General features: G+C 39.9%; 2 protein-coding genes across 5 annotated transcripts in view; one reads left to right on the top strand and one right to left on the bottom strand.

Moving 5' to 3' along the window:
- Positions 1 to 891, bottom strand: part of LOC132461566 (disks large homolog 4) — a 77,090-nt gene extending 76,199 nt beyond the window's left edge. The window contains exon 1 of the mRNA XM_060056758.1: positions 831 to 891. Coding sequence (XP_059912741.1) covers positions 831 to 851 — 21 coding nt within the window. The 5' untranslated portion in view covers positions 852 to 891. The remainder of the gene's footprint in view (positions 1 to 830) is intronic.
- Positions 892 to 15,058: 14,167 nt separating this feature from the next.
- Positions 15,059 to 23,269, top strand: part of zbtb20 (zinc finger and BTB domain containing 20) — a 31,097-nt gene continuing 22,886 nt past the window's right edge. Inside the window, exons 1-2 of one of the 4 annotated variants that reach the window (XM_060056766.1) lie at positions 15,066 to 15,190; positions 15,778 to 15,821. The gene's annotated coding sequence lies outside the window, so the exon portion shown is untranslated. Of the gene's footprint in view, positions 15,191 to 15,419; positions 15,822 to 23,269 lie in introns of those variants that run through there. The other 3 variants (XM_060056765.1, XM_060056767.1, XM_060056764.1) reach the window with 3 other exon arrangements.

Below are 23,269 nucleotides of genomic sequence, written 5' to 3' on the forward strand. Positions count from 1 at the left end.
GATGAACTGCAATATTACGCAGTAGTGTAGTATCTGACGTCACATGACGTCAACACAAATAGTGTTACGCAAATGTTTTATCATTTCACCACTCATGTACAGAAATAAGGGTATACACGGTTTAAAGGACATATAAAACTAGTTTAGACTTTAACGGGAAGCCTCTGAGTCCACTTAGAGTGAATGTACTATCAGCAGCAGGTATGGAATAGATCTTAAAGTATACAGTGAGGCAGGATGGTCTCGTGGTAGGGCTGTCTGACTCTCAGCCAAAGGCTCTGGGTTCCAACCCCATTATCCGCAGTCTACCTGTATACATGAGGGAGATGCCTACCTGCTCATTCATGGTGTGTAGCTAAAAATAAAATCACTCTAAGTTGCTTCGGATAAAAGTGCTTAATAAGTATAATATTCAATAGTTTATAACAAACCCCTCTCAGCCACAGTTCTAACTGAGAATATCTGTAATTAGAATCGCAGTTTCAACAACTGCTCTATATATGTATCTTGCTAGGGTCCCTCCTCTTTCTCACAAATTAACGCAAACACATAGACACGAGACACACACACACACACACACACACACACACACGCACACACACACACACACACACACACACACACACACACACAAAGACACATATAGACCAGCCGCACACACAGGCCACCATCATTGGTTAAAAATCTCACAACAGTCATCAATTGAAATAACTATGAATCCACCAAAACTTAGAATCCGGTACAGCCTTTATCAACATGCTATCAAACCCCTCTCGCTCTGCCTCGAAGTTGTACTCAGCAGTTAAAAGTGTTGATAGAGGGCCACTCACCATGAAGAATGCAGCATCCATACCGTTGCCCTGCTTTACCTTAAGAGGACTCGGCTTCACGCAGCGCTAGCGTTGAGCACTGAGCTCAGGAAGTAGGCCAAGGACACAGGGTTGCTCGTGGTCCTCTCCAGCTGCAGGGTGGGAGCCAGCCACACACTCCACAGAGTGGGCCTATAGTTCAGCTGAACACAGGCTGACACGCCCAGGACAGCTCCCTGCCATATTCATTATTTAACACTGGAATAATAATTAATATGTTTTGGTAATTAGGTCAGACACTGCTGGCGTATGAATAACGATTTGGATATAAACACTGGGGTTTGTCGGTGAGTGTGTGTGTGTATGTGAGAGTGTGTATGGTAATCATGATGTATTCATTGTATTATACCATTTATATTAAATATTACATTTAATGTATTTTATTTGACATATCACAAAGATTGACGTTTAGATTTGATTGAATGATTTCGTGAAAACTTCGTGTTTCAAAATAAAGTTTCAATAAGGTATGTGTAGGAATGTGGGCCAACGACAGAGCCCAATCTACAATGTTGGTGGATCGCTGTATTTCCTGGAGTCGGGCGCCCTCCTCTGGAAATATAGTGCAATTACAAGAAAACAACATTTGGGATTGTAATTAATCATTTTAATTTCAGAAGCATATATAATCTGTTAAAACAGTGTTAGTAAGTATTGTTTTGAGAGATTAAAGAATCAGAAAAAGAGTAAGATCGAAAGAATCATAAATCATAAGCATGTAGTATATAATATATACAATTTAATATTATCAACATTTAGAAGTTAAATTCTGACCTAGCTGTAGAATATTTCTAAAGATAGAGGAGAAAAAAAGATGTAAATCGCTGACGCTGCAAATCAGATATTTCTTGAAAACTAAGTGCATAGCCTCAACCTGTGAAAATTAATATTGGAGATTCAGCGAATAATTTGAATCGTCCTAAAGCTGACCTTTTTCGTATAGCTTCCTTCGAATCATTTCATGTTCTTAATTCTCCCCCTCAAAAGTGTTTGCGTGAGTTTAACTGATTTCTTGTTCTTGTTGTTTCACACAATATTTATTGACATGCCTCTGTATTCACTGTAAGCTTTTAAACGTACAGGGCCTTACAGTGTAAGGCCCTGTACGATTAAAAGCTTCTCCAGAATAATAACCACATTCTGTCATTTCTATTGCAATTTAGACGAGAGTGAAAGCCTATCGAATAACAGGAACGTTTTAAAAAGAAATGGACCTCTTCTTCTCCAGAATTACGTTGACTCGAGCAGAAGTATGTGTTGAATTTTGGAGCTATAAAGGACAATCGCATTTCAACGAGTTCATACGTTTCTTCCAAAGAACCATTATGTCATCATCACCCTGGCAAATTATCTTTAAGATAACCATTTACTCCTACTATAACTCCTCACATTTGACAGATTATTCAACGACTGCTCTTTTAGGCCACCTCATTTATAAATATATTTAACTCCTCTTTAACTCTATCTGATTGACTATACATTTAACTCTGCCGTTTGACTCATCCTCTTAACCATAACTCTTTAACTCCTCCTCTTCGATTCCTCCTCATTAACATATAATTAAACTCCTCCCCTTTTGACTACCCTTAGTTAACATATAATTAAACCCTTCCCCCTTTCACTTCTCCTCGTTAACATATAATTAAACTACCCCTCTTTAACTCCCTCTTTTACATTTCTCTTGAACACCTTCTCGTTCTCAATTATTATTTATTTAAATTCAATATGCATTTATTTTAGATTTGGAAAAAGGTGCTGATAGTGATAAAAGTTAATGATAACAAAAAAATAATACAAATAATAAAGAAATAATAATAATGATAAAATATATTAATCATAATATTAATAATAATTACATTTATGAAAGAAAGATAAATACACGTTTGCTTGCAGGTTTTTTTTGGTCAGGTACGTTTAGATACACACTTTTCAAATGTGTTTTCTGATGTTTACACACACACACACACACACACACACACAGACACACACACACACACACACACACACAAATAAATAAGTATCCTTGAATAAGGATACTATAAGTGCATCCGCAGTCTAGAATAAAGATTATTTGACATAATAATAGTAATTGGCTCTTAAACATGTCTATTCCAAGAGCGCTAAAAATCCTTATCCTTAATTATGCATTAATTGAAAGCAACAATCAAACCTTGAGCTTGAGATCATATATATAACATTTTTGGGAAAAGTTTTCAGAAGTAGAATGCTATTTATTTAAAATGAATGTGTACACATCATGCTCACACTACAAGTAATATTCTATTGCAAGTATTTATAAAACTTGATTAAATAATGTACGACATACTATGCATTATTTATTATTATTACTAAATAATAATACTTTGGTATTTATCTATACAGTACAAAGAGCAATAATACAAGATATATCACTAAAGACAGAACAATTACATTCGGGAACATTGTCTGATTTGTCCCCTAACTATAGCAACAACAACAAGTCACACAACCCAACCATGTGAATATTTTTTTATTTAAAACTGTTTTGTGTTGTTAGGGTTCTATTAAGGTCAATCGTTCAGCCACATCCTATGTGATATTATCCCCCTCTTGTGGTGGCATTGAGAGTTCAAGGGAGCAGAGTATAGGCCTATATTAGTGGCATAACATTCAATTAGGTATAGAACATTCAATTACACAGCGAGCGAGACATGTTTGTATCGTAATAATATTATGTATGAATATATATATATATACTTTTTAATATGTACTGTATATACGTATATATACATAAATAACAGTGGGAAGCAGATACACACCAACCATAGCCCTGTGAAACTACAAATCAGGATAAACAACACTATGAATGGTTTGTATGAAATTTGTGAAAGCACATGACACTACTGATGTCCTTACTGGACAGCAGGAAGCGCAGTTCAACCGAGGTCATGAATCCCCAAATGCTCACATTCTCATTGGATAAACACCATCTAAGTCTTCTGCTAGGTCCTCAGGCAGCACAATCAAATATGGACCAAAGAAAAACAAACTCACTTATTTTATTTGCATAAGTCAAAAATGCCAATTTTGACTAGTGCTAAGGGGGAAATTACAATTGTATTACTATAACTTCACCCCTCCCTCACCCATCCCTGCCTCTAAATGATCTTGATTTTTTATTCACAGTCACTTTAATGCTTAAATTGTCTCCCAAATAGTGTCCAAATACTATTCTTTCTATTGCTATTAAGTGCTTTATCCGATTGCAAGCATATATCCGACCACAATAAACATTTCTCAACAAACAGACATAATCTCCAACGCCATTCTATCCTTTGGCTAAGTGCTATCAACAGCAATGTTATATACAATACAATTATGCCTATATATTGGCCTAATATGATTGTTTAACTATCCTCATTACCTATAACTTACTACGTGAGTTGCTAGATAATTACAGAGTGCTCAATTGGTTGGGACTACAAAATCAGCAATTGGTCAACATGTTAGGTCTTTCTATAGTTATGAATAACAACAATTTGGATAAATTGCATGTGATCTGTGCGCTCAGATGAATAACTTTTTTTTTAAGTGTGTACTGAATGTTTTAATAATTAATTGCAATTAGGTAAATCCACCAAGGCCTGTAGGTTGGTGAAGACCTGCATTAGCATAATGACACAATAAACATCTGTTTTATAATATGGGGCTGTTTTGTTCATTGTTAGCTACTTACAAATTACAAACATTTTCCCCCACAGGTATGGGGGAAAATGTGTATTCAGTCAATTGGACTGAATACATTGTTTAAAGGAATACAAATAATAATTGCATTATTTGAATACAATTAAGCCATGACCTTGAGATCAACAATAAAACAGTTGGTTCTTTTTTCTAATGAGCTATTATAATCAGAAGTAGAATGCTGTTTGTAGTATGTATACATAAATAACACAGCATATAGTAGGGCAACTACAAATATTAAATAGCTTATACATCTATGAATATATTATGACACAATAATGAAATATATAATAGGGTACGATAAAACTATATTATTTTCCTACTAAATATATGACTATAATATTAATACTACACCCAATCAACTTATATCAATAAAGATACATGGGAGAAATGAACCGTAGGTTTAAAGGAATTAAAAGCATTATCTCGCCTGCATGAATGAAATAAGTGTGGAGAAAGCCAAGAGTTAACGACGGATTATATTCTGAGTGACATCTATGTGCTACTCATTTATACCTCCTGCCACCACTGGGATTAATTGAGGTTACTCAGCTAACCCTGAGTTGACCCCTAAAGCCGTCCACCTTCCCATGCCTCGCTCAGCTCATCCTGAGAGGAGGGGACGGCAGGGAGGGCTCGAGGACGGCCACAGGGAAGAAAGGAGCCACCTGCATTTGTTCTATAGGTTCATTCTAACTGACTCATGTCACAGTCAAAGTTCGCCTGCTTTGTGAATGTGTTTACTATCGGTCTAAAGGAAGTCATTACCTTGCCCATATGAAGGGAATAAGTATGGAGAAAGAGGGCCTCCATTCTGAGGGACGGCCATGTGTTTCTCATTTACACCTCCTGTCGCCCCTGAGATGAACCTCGGTGACTCAGCTGACTCTGTGGGATTAATGTACTCTAGCATCCAAAGGAAATATATAATCATTATAATAATATAATCATTAACTATGTGTTCAAAAAAGGGTGGAGGAGAAAAACATTGAGTAACCAAGGTATGACTCTCGTAAGAGTCTCAGCTATAGGCCCTGAATAGAGAGGCCTGTTCAAAGAGGTGAATGCATACAGTACCAGGGAGCAGCGTGCTTCCAAATAAGGAGATATACTGTCCCCGATTTAGCTCCGGCCTCAGAGCCAAGAGGGAGGGAGAGTGAGGCAGCAGCATGTTTCCAAATAAGGACGTTAATGTATGGGATGAGGTGACGACGTATGGATGATGGATGTGCAGAATGAAGCGTATAGGCTGAAGTCTGAGAGGCAAGGGAGCTCTGTGCTAAACCAACTCAGGCTCTGTTGCTACTTGTTACAAGGGATAATAAAGACTTTATCTTTCACACCTAGGTTTCTCAAACTCTCTTATTGTGTTGTTTATCCACGAAGAAAAGGGGCCGACACCATCGGATGGGCCGCGGGTCGGGGTCCGGCACGGGTCAGACAACAGTGAGGGGCAACTCATTGGGCAAAGACAAGCAACGTTCTTACTTATAAGTGGGAAACATTGTGTGATCTGTCCCTACCCAATCCTAATGCTGAGCAGTAAGTAAAGTGTCTCTCCAAATGTACAAACTGTTTTATGCATAAGGGAAAACAGCAAAGAGAGAGGGCAGCCAGGGGTGTAGCGGGGTATTTAGTGGGCCACGTGAAGGTTGTGCAAGTGCATGCTCTGACCATAACCTTCTGTGCTTTACTCAATTGATGATATATTATTTTTTTTTAGTCCTGTGGATACCGCTTTAGGGGTACAAATGAGAGGAAAAGTACTATAAAGGGCGGAACAGGCAGCCCTAAAATACGGCCTCAGAGAAGGTTGGGCTGAACGGTTGGGGGATGATCGCCTAAGAGACCACCTCTAGCGAACGGCCTAGAGAAAGTGCACCTCTAGAGGTTCTGCTCGGGCAGAACCTGTGGCTACCGCCTAGCTAGATATGCTTGCTAGGGTCTGAACGAGTATAGAAATTAAGAGATTAACTCTGGGGGTACCGCTCAGCAAATTGCTGAGGGCTAAATGTGGAGAGTATTAAAAATTGGGAAATTAACTCTGCGGACACTGCTTAGCAAATTGCTGAGGTCTGAATGGGTAGAGTACGTCATTTTAATAAAAAATAATAATCGAATTCTTAGAGGAGTGTGTCAGAGTAGCCGGTGTTTTCAGGTCATGTGAAAATGGAGGGAACGTTTTGTAGCTCAATATACATTGGTTATCCATTTAGGTTTAAAATAAATTATTTGAGGGCATGAGCTTAGGGCAAGTGCCAGAAACAACCGACGAAGATTAAAAGTATGGGAAGATATTGGGAAAATAGCTTAGAATACACAAACTGAGTTCAGGCTTTTTTATAAAAAGTATAAATAATGGAAGGACATGCTATGTAATAGTTTAGCAAGTTAATTATGCTAGATAAAACTACAAAAATCATGGAAGGGAACAGTTAATCAATTTATTATCAAGAAATGTTGTGGAAAGTTTTAAAATAATTTGTGTCACACAGACATGACAGGGTTTGTGGAAGTAGGCTAGAAACAGCAGCAACAAATGACAACAGGAAAGCCACCAAACGACGGCAGATGGAGATGGAGACAGAGATGGCAGCCAGAATACCTTTACAGGTATGGTCCACATCTGACACAAATGTAGGATTGGTGCATTCTGCCAACCAAGTAATAATCAAGTCTGCTAAATGCTAAACTATTTTGCGGGCGAAAACAATACTAACTGAAACCAAGGATGGGATGGGAATAGCCCATACCATAGATGGTTTATAAGCTGAGGGTGTATTGATAGAACCCAAACGTGATTTTAAACTATTTTGTTTCCAGTTCAAAAAGCAGACCAAAATAATGGCGGTTAGTACATGATCTAAGAGCTTTGAATAAAGTCCTAGAAGACATGCAGGCAGAAGTCCCAAATCCAAAACATGCTGCTGGCCAATGTTCCTCCTGACGCTAAATATTTCACAGCGATTGACTTATGTGGAGTATTTGTTAGAGTGCCTCTTGCAGAGGAAAGCAGACATCTATTTGCATTCCCGTATAGAGGTAAACAATACAAATGTATGAGAATGTAACAGGGGATTAAACATTCTCAACATGGGTTCAACCAAGTCCTGAAAGAGGACGTGGAGGAGCGGGTTTTGGACCGGACCCTGATACAGTATGCAGATGATCTTCTGTTATGTTATCCAATATCGGAGCAATGTCATGAGGATGCCACGACTGCATTAAGCAAATTGGCAAGAGGGGGACGCAAGGTGTCACAGAAAAAGTTGGAGTACTGCCAGACGGAAGTAGAATATCTAGGGAGGCCGGTAGCACATCAAACTAAATCAATAGCACCCAGCCAGCTACAATGGATTAGTGAAGCACCTAAGCCAGAGACGGTCCGACTCATGATGACACATCTGGGGATGACAGGGTTAGGTTCAGATTGGATAGAGGACTATGCCCTCTAAACTGCGTAATTGAGGAAAATGATGAAGGCCGCAGGAAGAACAAGCCAGACTCATTCGGAATGCAGATGCGTCGGCGGCATTTGAAGGCCTCAAACAAGAGATGCAGGGGGCAAGCTCGTTAGCAACCACACACTATACAAAACCGCTCCTATTGTAGGCCTATGTAGCAAACAGTAGGGTTAGGGGTACGCATCAGCGGTGTTCATGCAAGACTCATGTAGCGGGTGGCGAACACGACCCATAGCAGTCTACAGCTCAAAGTTACACACAGCGGCACAAGGCTAGCCAGCCTGTCACCAGGAATTAGCTGCGGTACATTATGCTTATGACACGGCCTCCACCATTACAATGGGATAGCCGCTGACTATGTCCACGCATCAATAAGTCACTGAATTAACTAAGAAAGGACAGTTTGCATTGACAAAATGGAATATTAAAAATTACTAACGTTTCCAGATGTTACCATAAAAAGGAGTTCCACAGTAAATCCAGAAGGAAGAATTCAACATGATTGTGAAGGAACACCACATGATTTTGCCGCTGACTCTGACTTTTACTGAATTGAGCCCCGGTTTTTTGTCAACACCTATAGTTGGGGCACAGGGAGAACAGTTTGACGATGGATCTTGCTACAAAGATCATTTGGGAAACCATGCAGGGTTTGCAGTGGGGAGACAGAAACCAGAAAAAACTGTTTGCTGTCATTAATTTTCTCATGGTAAACATGTTCAGCACAGTCAGCCGAGCATGGCGTATGCCAAAGGTTTGGAGGCGAATTCTGCACATGTATCCCCAATAGCACAGCCCCTGACAGCTAACTTACAATGGCCTTAGAGAAATTGCGTAACCTACAGGACGAACTCTAAGATAATGCTGGTCATGGACAGTGGGGTATGGACTGGCTTGACTATGTTTGATCATTTTAACCCGTTGTCAGTAAAAAATAGGTATAAAACTCTTGGTAGTACTAACAGTAGTGGGATAATTTTTAATTATTAATTATAATTTCCATGATAGCGTCCAGGTTGACGAAAGAGATGACCCTCCAAAAAATGTCGAAGACTTGATTTATCAAATAAGGGTGGAGAAAAACATTGAGTTAGCGAGGTATGACTCTCCCTTAGTACAGATGCTTTATGCCACCATTGCAGTTGAACTCATTGAACTATTTATCGTAAGAGTCTCAAATATAGGCCCTGAATAGAGCGGCTTGTTCCAAGGGGTGAATGCATACAGTACCAGGGAGAGTGTGCCTCCTAATAAGGAGATAAACTGTCCCATACGAAGCTCTGGCCTCAGATGCAATAGGGAGGGAGAGCGAGGGAGCAGCATGATTCAAAATAAGGATTTTAATGTATGGGATGGGGGGGGGCGACGTATGGATGATGGGTGTGCAGAATGGAGCGTCTAGGCTGAAGTCTGGCGAGCGGCACGGGAGCTCTTTGGCAGACCAACCCAGGCAATGATCTTACTTGTTACAAGTGCTAATAAAGACTTTATCTTTCATACTTCAGCATTCTCGAACTCTCTTATTTTGTTTAAGTGTTGTTCATCCATGACAGCTCCAAGTTGACCCCTCAAAGCCAGAAACATCTCCATACCTGGCTCAAATGATCTTGACAGGCCACAAAGAAGAAAGGAGCCCCCTTCATTCTTCCTCTAACTTTACTTATGCTGACTTATAAGTTAACGTTAATCAGTTTATGCTATAGTCAAGGATAACGAGTTAATGCTAAAGTCATAGTTAAACACTGTCTGCTTTATAAATGTATTCCACAATCACATACAGTGGTATATTTGGCAATTGTTTGAATATATTCTTATATAGAAGAGTAGAAGCTTTTGTCATTGTGTCATCATCCATATCACATCTTTATGTTCTCTCATATATGTGGTAGAGGCATTTGTTTTCTTTGATAATACGTGGCAACTTTACTCAAGACAGTGTTTGTCACACATGTAAACCCCTTCAAGCCAGTCATGGTATGGAAAATGTAATCTAATAATAATTTTGATTATTATATCTGTGTGATATGAGTTTAATTAAAAAAGGGTGGGTGGATTTCCATCACAGAGTCTCTCACTGCTCTAAATCTGATATAACTGTCATGTTTAATGTCCATTCTTTAGGTTGTATTCTACTGAGAATACAGAGAACGATGTCCATGTTCAGTTAATAGGGAACTGGGATTGGGGACACAGGGGAGGGAACACTAATTTCTAAGCTTGATGCATAGAGTGTTGTGATTGGTCGGTGCAAGTGGAAGGAATCATTCTGGAAATATAACCTGAAACCTGGTCCAAAACGGGCGATCTTTGCAAACCAACTGCAAACCAAATTATTATCACTTGTAAACAAATAATAATGGTTTGAAGTTATCTAATAATCTAATAATCGTTCAAACTTCAGCTTACTCAACCTCTCTAATTGTGTCAAGTGTTGTTTTTTTCAATGACAGACACAAAGTTTGAAAAAACTGCCTGTTCTTGTTGTTCTGGGTAATAAGGTGAATCGGTCATCTCCCTCAATACCTAACTGCATTTGACCACCCTCTTCTGGTGGCATTCAGAGCGCAGTAGAAGGAAGCAGAGTGCAGGCCTACAGTAGTGTGTTTCACTTTAATAGAACATGTAATTACATTGGGAGACGTGTTTTAAAATAAATAAATTTAATTAAAACCATATTGGAGATTTATGCTATATTACAAGAAGACAGGACAATTGGGAAGCAGATATACACCATAGCTCCCGAAAATTGCAAATAAAGATAAACAACGCTCATAAATGACACAAATAAATGGTTCTATGAGATTTGTGAAAGCACATGACACTACAGACGTCTTTAATTGAAAGCAGGAACTGAGTTCAACCGAGGTCATGAGTTCCCTGTTTAAATACTCCCATTCTCATTGGACACACACCCTCTAAGTCTTCTGCTAGGTCCTCAGGCAGTTAATTCAAAGCTGCAGCCAAGAAAACCAAACCAACTGGCTTCTTTTATTTTGCATTAGTCAAAAATGCAGACTTAGACTTAGGCTAGCATGGGTAGCATGTAAAGTGTTAGCTGTAACTTGATATTGTCCTTATGTCAGACAATATACTTTTATTCCTATTACTTAGTTCTATCACAATTGGTTATATAATTGAATCGATATTATTACTATTGTAGGGCAGGATAATTTAGCCAGTCCAGCTGAAAGGTTCTTGGTTCGATCCCCAAAGTCTGCAGGCTACCAGTAGGAGTCCTTGAGCAAGACGCCCTACCTGCTCCTCATTGACTTGTCTCTGTATGTCATACACTGTAACTCCATTATATCCTTTGGACACAGTGCTATGAACCTACTTTGAACAGTATAGATTATGATTGTATGTGGGCCTGATATGATTATTTACTTTCCTCATTACCTAACTACATGACTTGATAGAGTTAACAATTACCCGGTGCTCAGTCTGTTGAAAAATAAAATTCAGCAGTAGATAAACATGTCAAATATATATATATATATATATATATATATATATATATATATATATATAAAAATTGCATGTGCTCTGCCTGTCCAAATTAATTGATTTTTTTAAGTGTGTCTGACCTTTCTTTGAAATTTTGCCGTTATTTCTGATAAGTTGCTTGATACACAATAAACATCCATTCTGATATACTATTCTAATATTTAAACCTATGTTTCCATCAATCTTCAGTATTAAGGAACTCTTTTGTCAGTGTTTTGGAACCTTCCCATAGCATACATTGTGTTTAGAGCTAACTTTCCCATTGCATACATTGTGTGTATGGCTAGGTTCTGTCCGTTCTATACATTGTGTGTATGGCTAGGTTCTGTCCGTTCTATACATTGTGTGTATGGCTAACTTTCCCATAGCATACATTCTGTGTTTGGCTAGGTTATCTTCCATTGCATTCTGCTGTGGCCATTTCTTTATGTGATATAGAACAGATGAGACTTCTAAATGTAAAAAAGCTCACAATAGTTGTAGACAATAATTCTATTTTAATGTATGCATACACTAGTCTCCTCTCTAGTAGAATTTGCCCAGAATATTGTTTCACACAGCCTTTTTAACAGAGTTTCACCCCCTCCCGCAATGCATTTGTAAATACACATTTGAGGGAAATGTTGAGATACAGGAGATATTTCTGGTAGGCCTATAGATAAAGGGGTCCTTGTGACCGGTCCACCCCAAAAGTTAACAAAGGGGAACTAGCTAACACCAGTTAACAGATGGGGTGGCTAGATAACACAACCTGAGGAAATACAGTATCCTGTCTGTAGGGATGGGTACTTTCCTCTTGCATAATGGTATCCTGTCTATAGGGCTAGGCCCTTTCCCTTTGCATATGAACATCCTGTCTGTATGTCTAGGTACATTCCCATGGTATACATGTATACATTAACCTTGTGAATGATAGTAGACCGTTAGGTCTTGCTCTCCCTGCTTGAGAGTCAGGCTCTACCTGTTATAGTATTAAACCGCTTGACCTACAAAACTACTTGTTGCTGTGACGGCTTGGTCTGAGTCTTGACTTCATCAAAATGTGCAAAATAATCTCCTTTCAATAATTAAAACAATGCCCATAGGTCTGTGAAGTCCTACAATAGCATAATGACATATACATCCGTTTTATTATCTGGTGCTTTCTTTTCTGTTCACTGTCAGCTACCTAACTACATAATAGTAAACAACCACCCTCAATACAAGTCACTCAAACATCAACACCCCCGGGCATGGGTTCTATTGGGCTAAATACATGTATTTTATTTAATTGTGTTAGCATATTTATGTTTCCCTGGCAGGTTGCACTGAAATTCAAATTGAAATTCAATATTAATATTTTTAATTAGACCTCAGTCTTCATAATGGAGAAGAAGGCACATTGCATGCAACAAACAGTGTAGAAACTTCTGATGTCAGAGATTTAGCACAACCTTCAATCACTAATGTAACTTATATTAGAGAATGAACAACAATACTGGCAATCACTAATGTAACTCCCATTAGAGAATAAACAACAATGCTGTTTTTGTGAGGCTAAATATGTGGCAGAAAATAACCAAATTCTATCACTTCAACTAACTAAGAGAGTATGAGGAATCCGGAGCAAGTGAGACTTTATTGTTCAACAAGCAACAACAAGGCAGAGTAGTCTGCAAAGCACTGCTGGATGTATACGATCCCTGCCTTTATATTCTCACACACCAAGCTATTCCCCGTATGGTAGGCCCGCCCACAGCATGCATTGTTCTCCTTTTATGGTAAGGCTGGTCAGCCATACATTACTTTAATTATGTGGTCAACATCCGCAGCTAATCTAATCTAAACATTAGGTTGACGTCAGTACACCTTGACCCCAGACTCTCTGGCGCCGTGTCGAGTCCCATAGTACGCCTTGACCCCAGACTCCTGGCTCCGTGTCAAATCTTTCCTATGAATCCAGAGGTGATTTAGCTGCTTTCCACTATTAATGTATCGATATCATATATAGGCCTGATAATAAAATAGTTAACATAAAAAGTAATGGTTAACTTCTCCCATAACAGGATATATAGAAATGTTTTAATTTACTTTTAAATGTGTTTTTTTGTATTCATTATTTAATAAATAATATGTGTATAATATTCAGCAGATATTTATTTTAATTAAAATAACATATGTTAATCTGCATATATTTTACCATGTTTCCTCCTCTACATGAAATGCACAGGCCCGATGGGTTGTGTTTGGAAAAAAACAGTTTTCGATTGTAGCCTAGCCCTCGCCTATAGTTTACATACGTAGACTGGAAAGTTCGGCGTATATACAGTATAACGATAACAAACCCTAACTTGTTCAAAGGCATTTTAAATATAATGCGGCGTGTTATCTAATCGGACAATCTTGGCATGCATTAGTTTTATACGGTGCAGCGCTCCTTAATGTAGGTCAAAGTAGGTGACGCAACAGTGTCCTCCTTTGAACCCGGAAGATTATTTCCTGTCGTACCCTGCAGATGGCGCACAAAATCCTCTCAGGGAGCGTGATATTTCCACACTCCCTCACTATCCTCATTTGACCATTATCTAGCGAATCTCGCGCTTGTATCATGTAATGTACCATAACAGCATAACAGTAATTATGTTTATGTTTACTTACATTTCTTTAAAAAACCAAAAGACAACACCGCGTTCAACACACACACACACACACACACACACACACACACACACACACACACACACACACACACACACACACACACACACACACACACACACACACACACACACACACACACACACACACACACACACACACACTCTCTCTCTCTCTCGGGCTCTCACACACCACACGCACGCACGCACGCGCGCGCACACACACACAAACCCACATCGCTTCGGAATTGTGCCAATAAAAATAATGATATATGTACTTGCCTTTTATTCTATGGTCTTCAAATAAAACCCCACATCACTAATTGGTTCGGAAATAAATAAATAAGATGATCTTTTCCTTTTTTCTTTAAAGATTTTAATTTAAGAAACAGACAAGCGCGCGCATGCACACCTGTCACTGTCTAGACACGGCGGGGTGGGGGTGGGGTGGGTTGGGGGGGGGGGGGGGGGGGGGCGAGGGGGGGACCCCCACATGACATGTAATTTCTTTATGTTACACCAAGAATATTTTTCAATGCATGTACATCCAGAAAAATAACACAAGGTAAAGATAATATTCGTCGATATCGTGACATCAAATCATTACTGTGGTTGGTTTCAATTCAGCCAAATAAACCGGCACATTTTTTTCCTGCTAACTCGAGGTCAGCTCGGGACGTTAAAAAATAAATAAATGAGAAAAAAGAAATGCGTAGAAAGTAAGAGACACGACAGACAATCTAGCTTGTTGGTACAGGAAAAATGATGGGCAGCGCCCTCGACCAATAGCCCGCCGCCGTTTCGTGTGTATCGCGTACAGACAGCAGCGCCATCCAATGAGAAGTTCGGACGCGTGACAGACACCGCCGTCTGCACACAGACAGTGGAAGATTTGGGAGTTCACGATCATCAGCTCGAAAAATCTAAACGTGGGGGGTTTCAACAGTAGTTTTAACTTTAAAACATCCGAGCGAAACAAAAAGCAGCCTAGGAGGTGTGTATGCGACGCTTTTGTCTCGTTTCAAACCTCAACCATAATGCAATCATAACCAGGGCGCCCGCTCTGAAAGGTCAACCGTTGTTACAGCAACAATAAACTAAACGAGGCGATCATCTTAATTCAGAAAGTTTTGCTTTTGTTTTACACTGAGCTGAATGAAATTTGTCCTCGCATAGTGGTTGGTGGTGGTGGGGTGGTGGTGGTGGGGGTAGGGGGGGAGACCCACGACACTCCACAGGCATAATGGAGCTGGCTTCAGCGTCCCAGTGTGTTCGTCGGGAGGGTGTGCGATGCCTTAGGATTGGGGCATATTAACGCTGACCGATGTACGAGCCGTCCTACACCGCTCAAGACAGCGCGCTGCTCCCATCCCAGTGGCTTAAGTGAATAGGCGTGCCCAACCAAAGTATTCGATGTATAGTTAAAAAATGGGAGGGCACACTTGAACCGAGGTCGTCTGTGAAGGTAGGCTGCAGCGTGTGTTTATTGATGAGATGAAAGAAGATGGAAGTGAGAAATGAAACAAAGTAAAGGAACATAATTTAAACTAGGCTTTGCTTTGTCGGGCAAACCGGGGACAGCTGTGGCACGCCGTCGCCGCTATTGAACGAGCTTCGGACCGCAGGTAAGAAATGACCAAAAGTAGCTCAAAAGAGCTCTTCATGTGATGTGGGGTTTGTAATAAAGGGGGGTGATACAATGATTGTAATTCCGTAGAGCGTATACCATGTCCTCGTAAACTTAGTGCCATCCACGCAATACTATGGTTTCTAGTTTGTATCCCTGTTCACGCGAATAATAATCCATCACTATAAAGCACATTCGACAACTTCATTCTTTGAATGGTCTCGGGGCGATTCAAAGAGTTGAAGAGTTTTAACGAGAGAATGAAATTACGCGTTTTTTGGAGACTCAATGGCAACTGCCGTGTTTTTTGTGTATTGTCCGTGTACGTTAGAGTACGCGCTGCCTTGCCACTGCCATGACGCAAGTTGCCCATCTGTCATTATTGTAAACGGGCTCCTGTACATTTAGCGAGCACACGCTTTCAATTTTGTAGTACGAGCTGGGCTGGAGAGTGGTTTACGAATGGGAATAATGGTTTGAGACCATCACGTCGGTCACAATGTGCCATGGCTGAGCCGTGCGTGCTGCACGCTCCCATTCACACACCGCCTGGAACATCTGTGGTGGCAGACGTGCGCGTCTGGCTTTTAGGTCACTTATTTGAATTGGATGGACAGGTTTCTTGGCGCAAGTCACCACCATTTTGTAAAAATACAATACATATTTGAACCGTTTTATTTTTTGGGGTTTATTTAAGAAACAAGGTTGTTCGGGACGGGAGGACAGTGTCTGATCGTCATGAGCTATACGTTTTTTTTGGGGGGGAGCCAGACAGATGTCTAGCCTACATAGTCTGGAGGATCACTAAATAATATGTTGGGTATTTGGGGAAATTAAATCACGTTAATTTATCTTCGGTAAACAGAAGCCTCCGGATGCGGCGTATTTATATAACAAATATTTATGAAAGGAAAAAAAATCACCCATTGCTTAGTTCTTTTTTTTTTTACGATGGGCCTAAATCAAAACTATCCAATAGTGCATGTTCTCGATTTCCGTCCCGCTGAAGCCACATGAACGATAATTTAGTATCGAAGTGTTTATGCATGGATAGTAATATTAAAAGTGGCACATAACTGGGTCGATGTGATGTAATTAAAGTTGCAATATAAATGCTTCCTGTTTGGCTTTTTTAGACGCTTCGTTGCAAAATATTATTACAGATACGTTGTGTACTTGCCATTTCTTTGTTGGTCGTTTATCGCTTCACTGCACTCAAATTTAGTCAAAGTTATGGGAAATCAGTCGCCTGTACGTTTGGGCATTGAATGAGGATAAGTCGAGCATGTGACCCTAATAGAGCCTATAGGCGTATTGGGAATAGCGCTTCACTTTGTTAAAACCAACAGTTAGAAAACAGGGCAATGCCCTCCGTTAATTGCGTCTATAGTCATGGTGTATGTTGTTTCTGAAAAATTATTTGTCTTGACAATAACAAGCAGTAACCCGCCCGGCCTATACATGTTTATCGTAGAAGTACAGTGAGCTTGTGGGTGAATTGGATCGGTAGGCATTGATTTCAAAACCAGAAGTACGATGGTCTGCATGGAGGCTGAATTTAGGAAAAAGTTATCTAGTAGAGATACAATAATGTAACACAAACACACACGTATGATTCATCTCTACATTATCAATTACCCTTTTGAGGGATATTTTTTCTTTAGTTTTGGAGGTTTTGGTTTCAGGAAGCACATGGGTGTTGCATGTTGGCTGGTGTGTTTTGGGATCTTGTGGAGTACAGATAACGTACGCCATGCCAACACGCCTTGGTCATTGTGGGCTTCTACTGTACAATGTGTAGCCTACCGTGTGTTCTGTAAAATGTGCATTTGTAGTCCATAGTATATCAGGTGCCTACTTGCATTCACTTCAAGCCACTAATGGTTACTTCATATGTATGTATTCCATGCATTTATTAATATTCATAATGCTTTGGCTGTGGCCATTGGCTGTCTTTGTCATCGCCCGAGACAACCTAGTCTCCACCTCATGAATATTCACAACCATGTCCACTGACCAACCGGGCTTATAAAATAGTAATAAGCACCTATAGCGTGCCTAGAGAGAGACACAAATATACATGACCACAACAAATAAACACCAGGGAAATATAAGGGCAACTTCCATGTTTGACATTCCAGACAGTCATGAGTATCAGTAAATCAGTAGGAAACGGGAGTGGGTTATAAGACATTATATACAAGATGTAACCTGTAGGTCTTCAAAGTGTAAAGAACAAGGATTTTATAGAGGCCGGCAGTTGGGAAGGTGTACAGGGCACTGTATAGTGTGTCCATATATGGCCAGGATTATAGGGGGGGGGGGGGGGGCAAGAAATGTATAGAGTCCTCATATATGGGCATGCCCCATAGGAGCATATTGTAGTCCACTCCACGGACTGGCCGTGAGGCTCGTTAATATTTAGTAAAGCCTCAGCTAAACTTTACCTGCATACATACATACACATCACATTGCTCACCGCAACACTCCCTTAGCTACGAGGCTGGTGCACCCTAGGTATGTATCGGGATAGGACGGCCCGCAGTCCGTAAGTTACACCAGGAGAAGAGGCCGAACTCCCTTACCAGGCAGAGAAGGCTTTTTTTCTTTACCGCAACAGCCTCGGACCTGTATCGTGGCTTACCTCAGTCCCCTCCGCCGGTTTCCGGCCCCACCCCAATTCACTACTACTACTACTACCATACTACACCTTCCTCGAGTTGCGTTTTAATGTTATGTATTTCCAGTGCTATGTTGAGCTGGTGAAGGCCATGGAAGGTGATGCCAGGTTTCGGCGGGTGTCTCCGGCGTCTAGTGTGTGTGGTTGAGATCAGGAAGGCCACACACACACCAACTCGGTTTCTCAAAGTCACACAGGTGATCTGATTCACTAACCGGGCGCCATTGCTTCTTCCCGAGCCTTTTTTTCTACGAAAACTATAGCGGGAGAGAGAGAGGGAGGCTTTATAGCATTCGTTATAATCAGTTGGTTGTATTGACTGGACACAGATGCTTGTTTTCTTCCCTTTTTCTCCCTGCCCTACCCACCGTAGCGTTTAACCTCGTCGTAAGGACGCGATTGGTGTCTGGTAACCCACGTAACGTTCTTTACAACAACACACAGTCGGTGTGTTTTCAAGTCTTGTGGCAGCAGATCACACTGCGTCGTTCACAGAGTTTGTCGCCTAGATTAATGGCATGTCGTTTACTCTAAAAGCGGCACAGTTTCGGTTGAAGTGAAGCTTGAGTGACGTTTGCCTTATTGTTTTATGCCATGGATTGAAGCTACTCTGCCATATTCCAGTACAGACTAATGAAGCGACCTGTGACCCCTGTAGCTGTTTGCTGGATCTCCTTGATTAGGTTTGGCACTTTCTTAAGGAACATTGTAAAGGCCCATAAAATACAAACTACACAAGACAATGCCCACTTTTTTTGACTGTAGAACACACACGCATGGATGCAAAAGCGAACACACAAAAACACACAGTTCCGACAAGTGTGTGCGTGGATCCTGCTTTTGAATAACTATATATTCTAATTGTCAACGTAGTCGTTAAAACAGCTCCGGTACACGCATGCTTTCCGGAAGATTTGGCAACGTTCAAAGGAGGAATTTTCCACTATCCTTCCTTGTTTGTTTTCCAACTCGCCCGTAAGCACTTGTGTGCCATGGAAATTGTATATTTAGATTTGGTTTTAAAAGAAGAATTGGACATTCAAGTCTTTATTTTTAGTTGCTCTCCAAACACATACATGCAGGCCCAGGCATTCAACTGACGTAAAAAATGTATCCTGGATCCTAATAGCTGAGTTGTGTGTTTGCCAAGGTGTGTGTGTGTCCTCAGTTAACCCGACTACCCATATGGCTTCAAGGCCTGCTGAGCGCACAGCACACTGGAGGGAAACTATCTGGATGGTATTTTAGAGAAGAAAAAGAAACAGGCTCTTCAGAAACTTTTACCGGGATTACCTATAAGTATTCTATATATATTTATACAACATTATGTTTAGAAACACTGCAATGCTTTGTGTGTGTGTGTGTGTGTGTGTGTGTGTGTGTGTGTGTGTGTGTGTGTGTGTGTGTGTGTGTGTGTGTGATCTTTTGTTGCATTTTGTCCGAGGAGGAAACTGTAACTGTAAACCTTTGCCGGTAAACAACAGCAACAGGAGATAAAAAAAAAAATTGGGAGTGTGTGTGTTCGAGTCTAACCCAGAAAGGCAGTGTTTGTGACAATAGGGTCCACTGTGTACACCGGTTAAAACTTAAGGGGGAATTATCTACACAATAGCATTTGTACTTTGATTGAGCCACAGAAATAAAGTACTATTAGGACGATTTGGCGTGTTTTCTTAAGGATCTGAAACCCTCTCGGATCTGTCGGTAAGGACTTAAATGTTTTATAAAAATATTTCGTGCAGACATTTTTCTTTCTGGTCCTCTAGTAGCTGGCCGGGGCTGTGCACAGCCTGTTTTGCAACTCGTACGTTGAGCGAGCACATTTTTTTTTTTTTCTGTGAATAGTTGCCAGGTTTGCTTTGGAGATTTCATTGAACATAAACATTTATAAGCGGTAATTTTCAGACACAGCTAGGGGCAACGTGGCATTCAGAACCTGTTGGGAATGTCATATTTTTTCTGACCATAGGAGGGGATCACTGTCAATATTAGACTTAAAACGTAGACTTTGGCTGTTCCACAAACTTCTACTGGTGGATTTCATTGTCTCTAGGACCCAGACAGCAGTTGACGTTGAGGATGTTTTCTTTAGATCTTGTTGCTGTTTAACTTGTTTGGGAACGATTTGGACTGATGTCACAACGATGCCAGCCAATTTCCTTGTTCTCTGTGTTGGAGCATTCTTAACAATTTGGGCTCTTTAGACATAGCTTGTCCCTTATCTGGCTTGAATTATAGTCTAAATCGAAAATACAATCTAGAGGTTTTTTTGGTACGATTTTAGCCAAGAAAACTCCTTCGTTGTTATAATCACAGTATAATAACATGAAAGAAGAATGACCTATTGGTTTATGCGGCTTCATTGGGTTATGTGGTTTCATTGGTTTAACTAACTAATCTTTGCAGATGTAAGTACAGCAAAGTGATCTGATATCAGGTAATATTGGTCACATGAAGCTAGCGTAGCAGGGCTAGGTGCTTTAGCTAGCCTGCAGATCATGGGGCTAAATGTGTTAGCAGATGGTTCCTTTCATATGGGTATTCCTGGTTGTCTTTGCGATCTGTGCCAGTGTGTGCCAATTATAGACTAGTTAAATGAGCTAGACATAGGCTACATATAAACTGAATGCCTATGTGACACCCTTTCTAGCTATAAATATACACTATAGCCCAAATGGCCACACACACATAAGTAGTCTTATAAGTGCATGATATGAATTTGGTTTTATACAGGGAAGGCTAGAAATCTCCTTGGGAGTTTTGCTTGACACTGATTCAAGTTACCCATCAGGCTCAGGACAACGTATGGTTTTCGCCCTCAAGATGAAATCCATCCTTGACATTGACATTGTCTATGCAGTATTTAGATGGTATTGTGTGCAGTGTATCGAGTTAAACACAGACCACATCTGCCGTGGAAGCCTGAACTTTGTAGTAGTAGTCTGGCTGTCGTTACAAGCTCCTCGTTCTCTAAATGCCAAGTCGTTTAGGCCTACCAAAGATCCTGAATTTGCTTCCTTACCGAAAACCATGTTGAAATGGAGGACATGTTTATTTTGTTCTGCTGGCAGAGCCCAACTTGGCCCCTGTCTTTGTGAGACATGATAAAAGAGAAGGGCTGCCCCACCCTAGTTTTACAAACAAAAAATTAATAAATTTTTGCCTTTCCTCATTGGTACACGATAACCAATTTTTTCCCTCCCTTTTTTTCCATTTTTTGGAAGATTTTGCAGTTGCTATGGACACCTGTGCCAAAACGAGTCTCTGTTTGTGCCACAATTGCTTGGGGGTTGGAGCAGTTTTTTGGAAGATCACATGAGCACCAAATGGTTGTGGTTTTTATTTTTTTTATTTTTTTCATAAGAGGAGCTTGTTAATAGAAGAGGAGTCGGCTACGAGGCCGAAAATATTTTGATATTTTGGACCACAGTGGATGGTGTCGCTAATTTCATACATCATAAACAATCATGTGATTCTTTTTATTTTTTTATTATTTGTTTCAGTGCCTAGTGGTACACTTCACCATCAAATACACACCATCCATTTATATATGGTGTCCACTTGCTTTATAAAGAGCCATATTTTATGACATTTTGTGTGTGTGTGCGTGTGTGTCTGTGTGTGTGTGTGTATGTGTGTGTGCACGCCTATGTCGGTGCGAATCAAGCGAGCTACAAAAAGTAATTAAATTCTCCTGTAGTTGTGTCATGAAGCTGTTGCGTTTGTTGAAACATTTCCATCTTAAAGAAATAAAAACAATGATCGCTTAAATGGATTTTTAGACTGCTGGATCCTAAACACGCCACCACCACCATCGATACAAGTGCTGGTGTTTGTGGTTACTGGGAGTACACCTATTCATTCACCTAAAACATTTGTAATGATTATTTTCATAGTTTAGTTTTCACTGTTTATTTTCATTGATTAAGATGCAGTGCCACCCATCCACCAATTACATTGTTGTTAATGAGAAAGACAGAGTGCACAGCCACTGTATATTGTAACTCTAGGGGACCATAACAGGTAAGAAATGTTTATCATGAAGCAAACATGTACACTAACGGTCAACCAGCCATTTACACTGTGTGTTTGGTGTAGTATTGTAGTATTAGTATTATCCCCAACGTTAAGATTATTGATAAAACCCATTGTTATTTTGTCACATACACACGCGCACACACACACACACACAGTGAAATCTTTCATACTTTCTTTCGTTATTTTAATATGTTTTTGCCTTTCAGTCCGTTAACATTAAAAACCGACCGAGTGTAAATGCAAATCGTCTCGATCTTCAGTAATGGATGGTTGTTAGTTTATATTTATTGAAGTGGGATTCAAGTCCAAGAGTTAATGTGCTGACACTTCAGACACTTCATATTTAGGCCTATTTATAGATATAGGCCTATATCAAGAAGATATATCTATATATAGGCATGTGTGTGTTTATATATATATATATATATATATATATATAGGCCTATATATATATATAGGCCTATATCTATATATAGGCCTGTGTGTGTTAATATATATATATATATATATATATATATATAGGCCCAAACACATTACCCAAGATGTTATTATTATTATGATATTGCATTACTCCGCAAGTTAGCCCAAAATTTGTGAATATTTGATCACTGAAATGAGGGCGTGGTACATAGGTCAGCCTAATGTGGACAAGGTGTACCATTTTTTATTTCATTTTATAATTTGTTATTTTTTTTATAGCTGAGAGAGCAGTAAATTGGCGGCCAAGG

Source organism: Gadus macrocephalus, chromosome 7 (genome assembly GCF_031168955.1).
Source record: "Gadus macrocephalus chromosome 7, ASM3116895v1".
Classification (NCBI taxonomy): domain Eukaryota; kingdom Metazoa; phylum Chordata; class Actinopteri; order Gadiformes; family Gadidae; genus Gadus; species Gadus macrocephalus.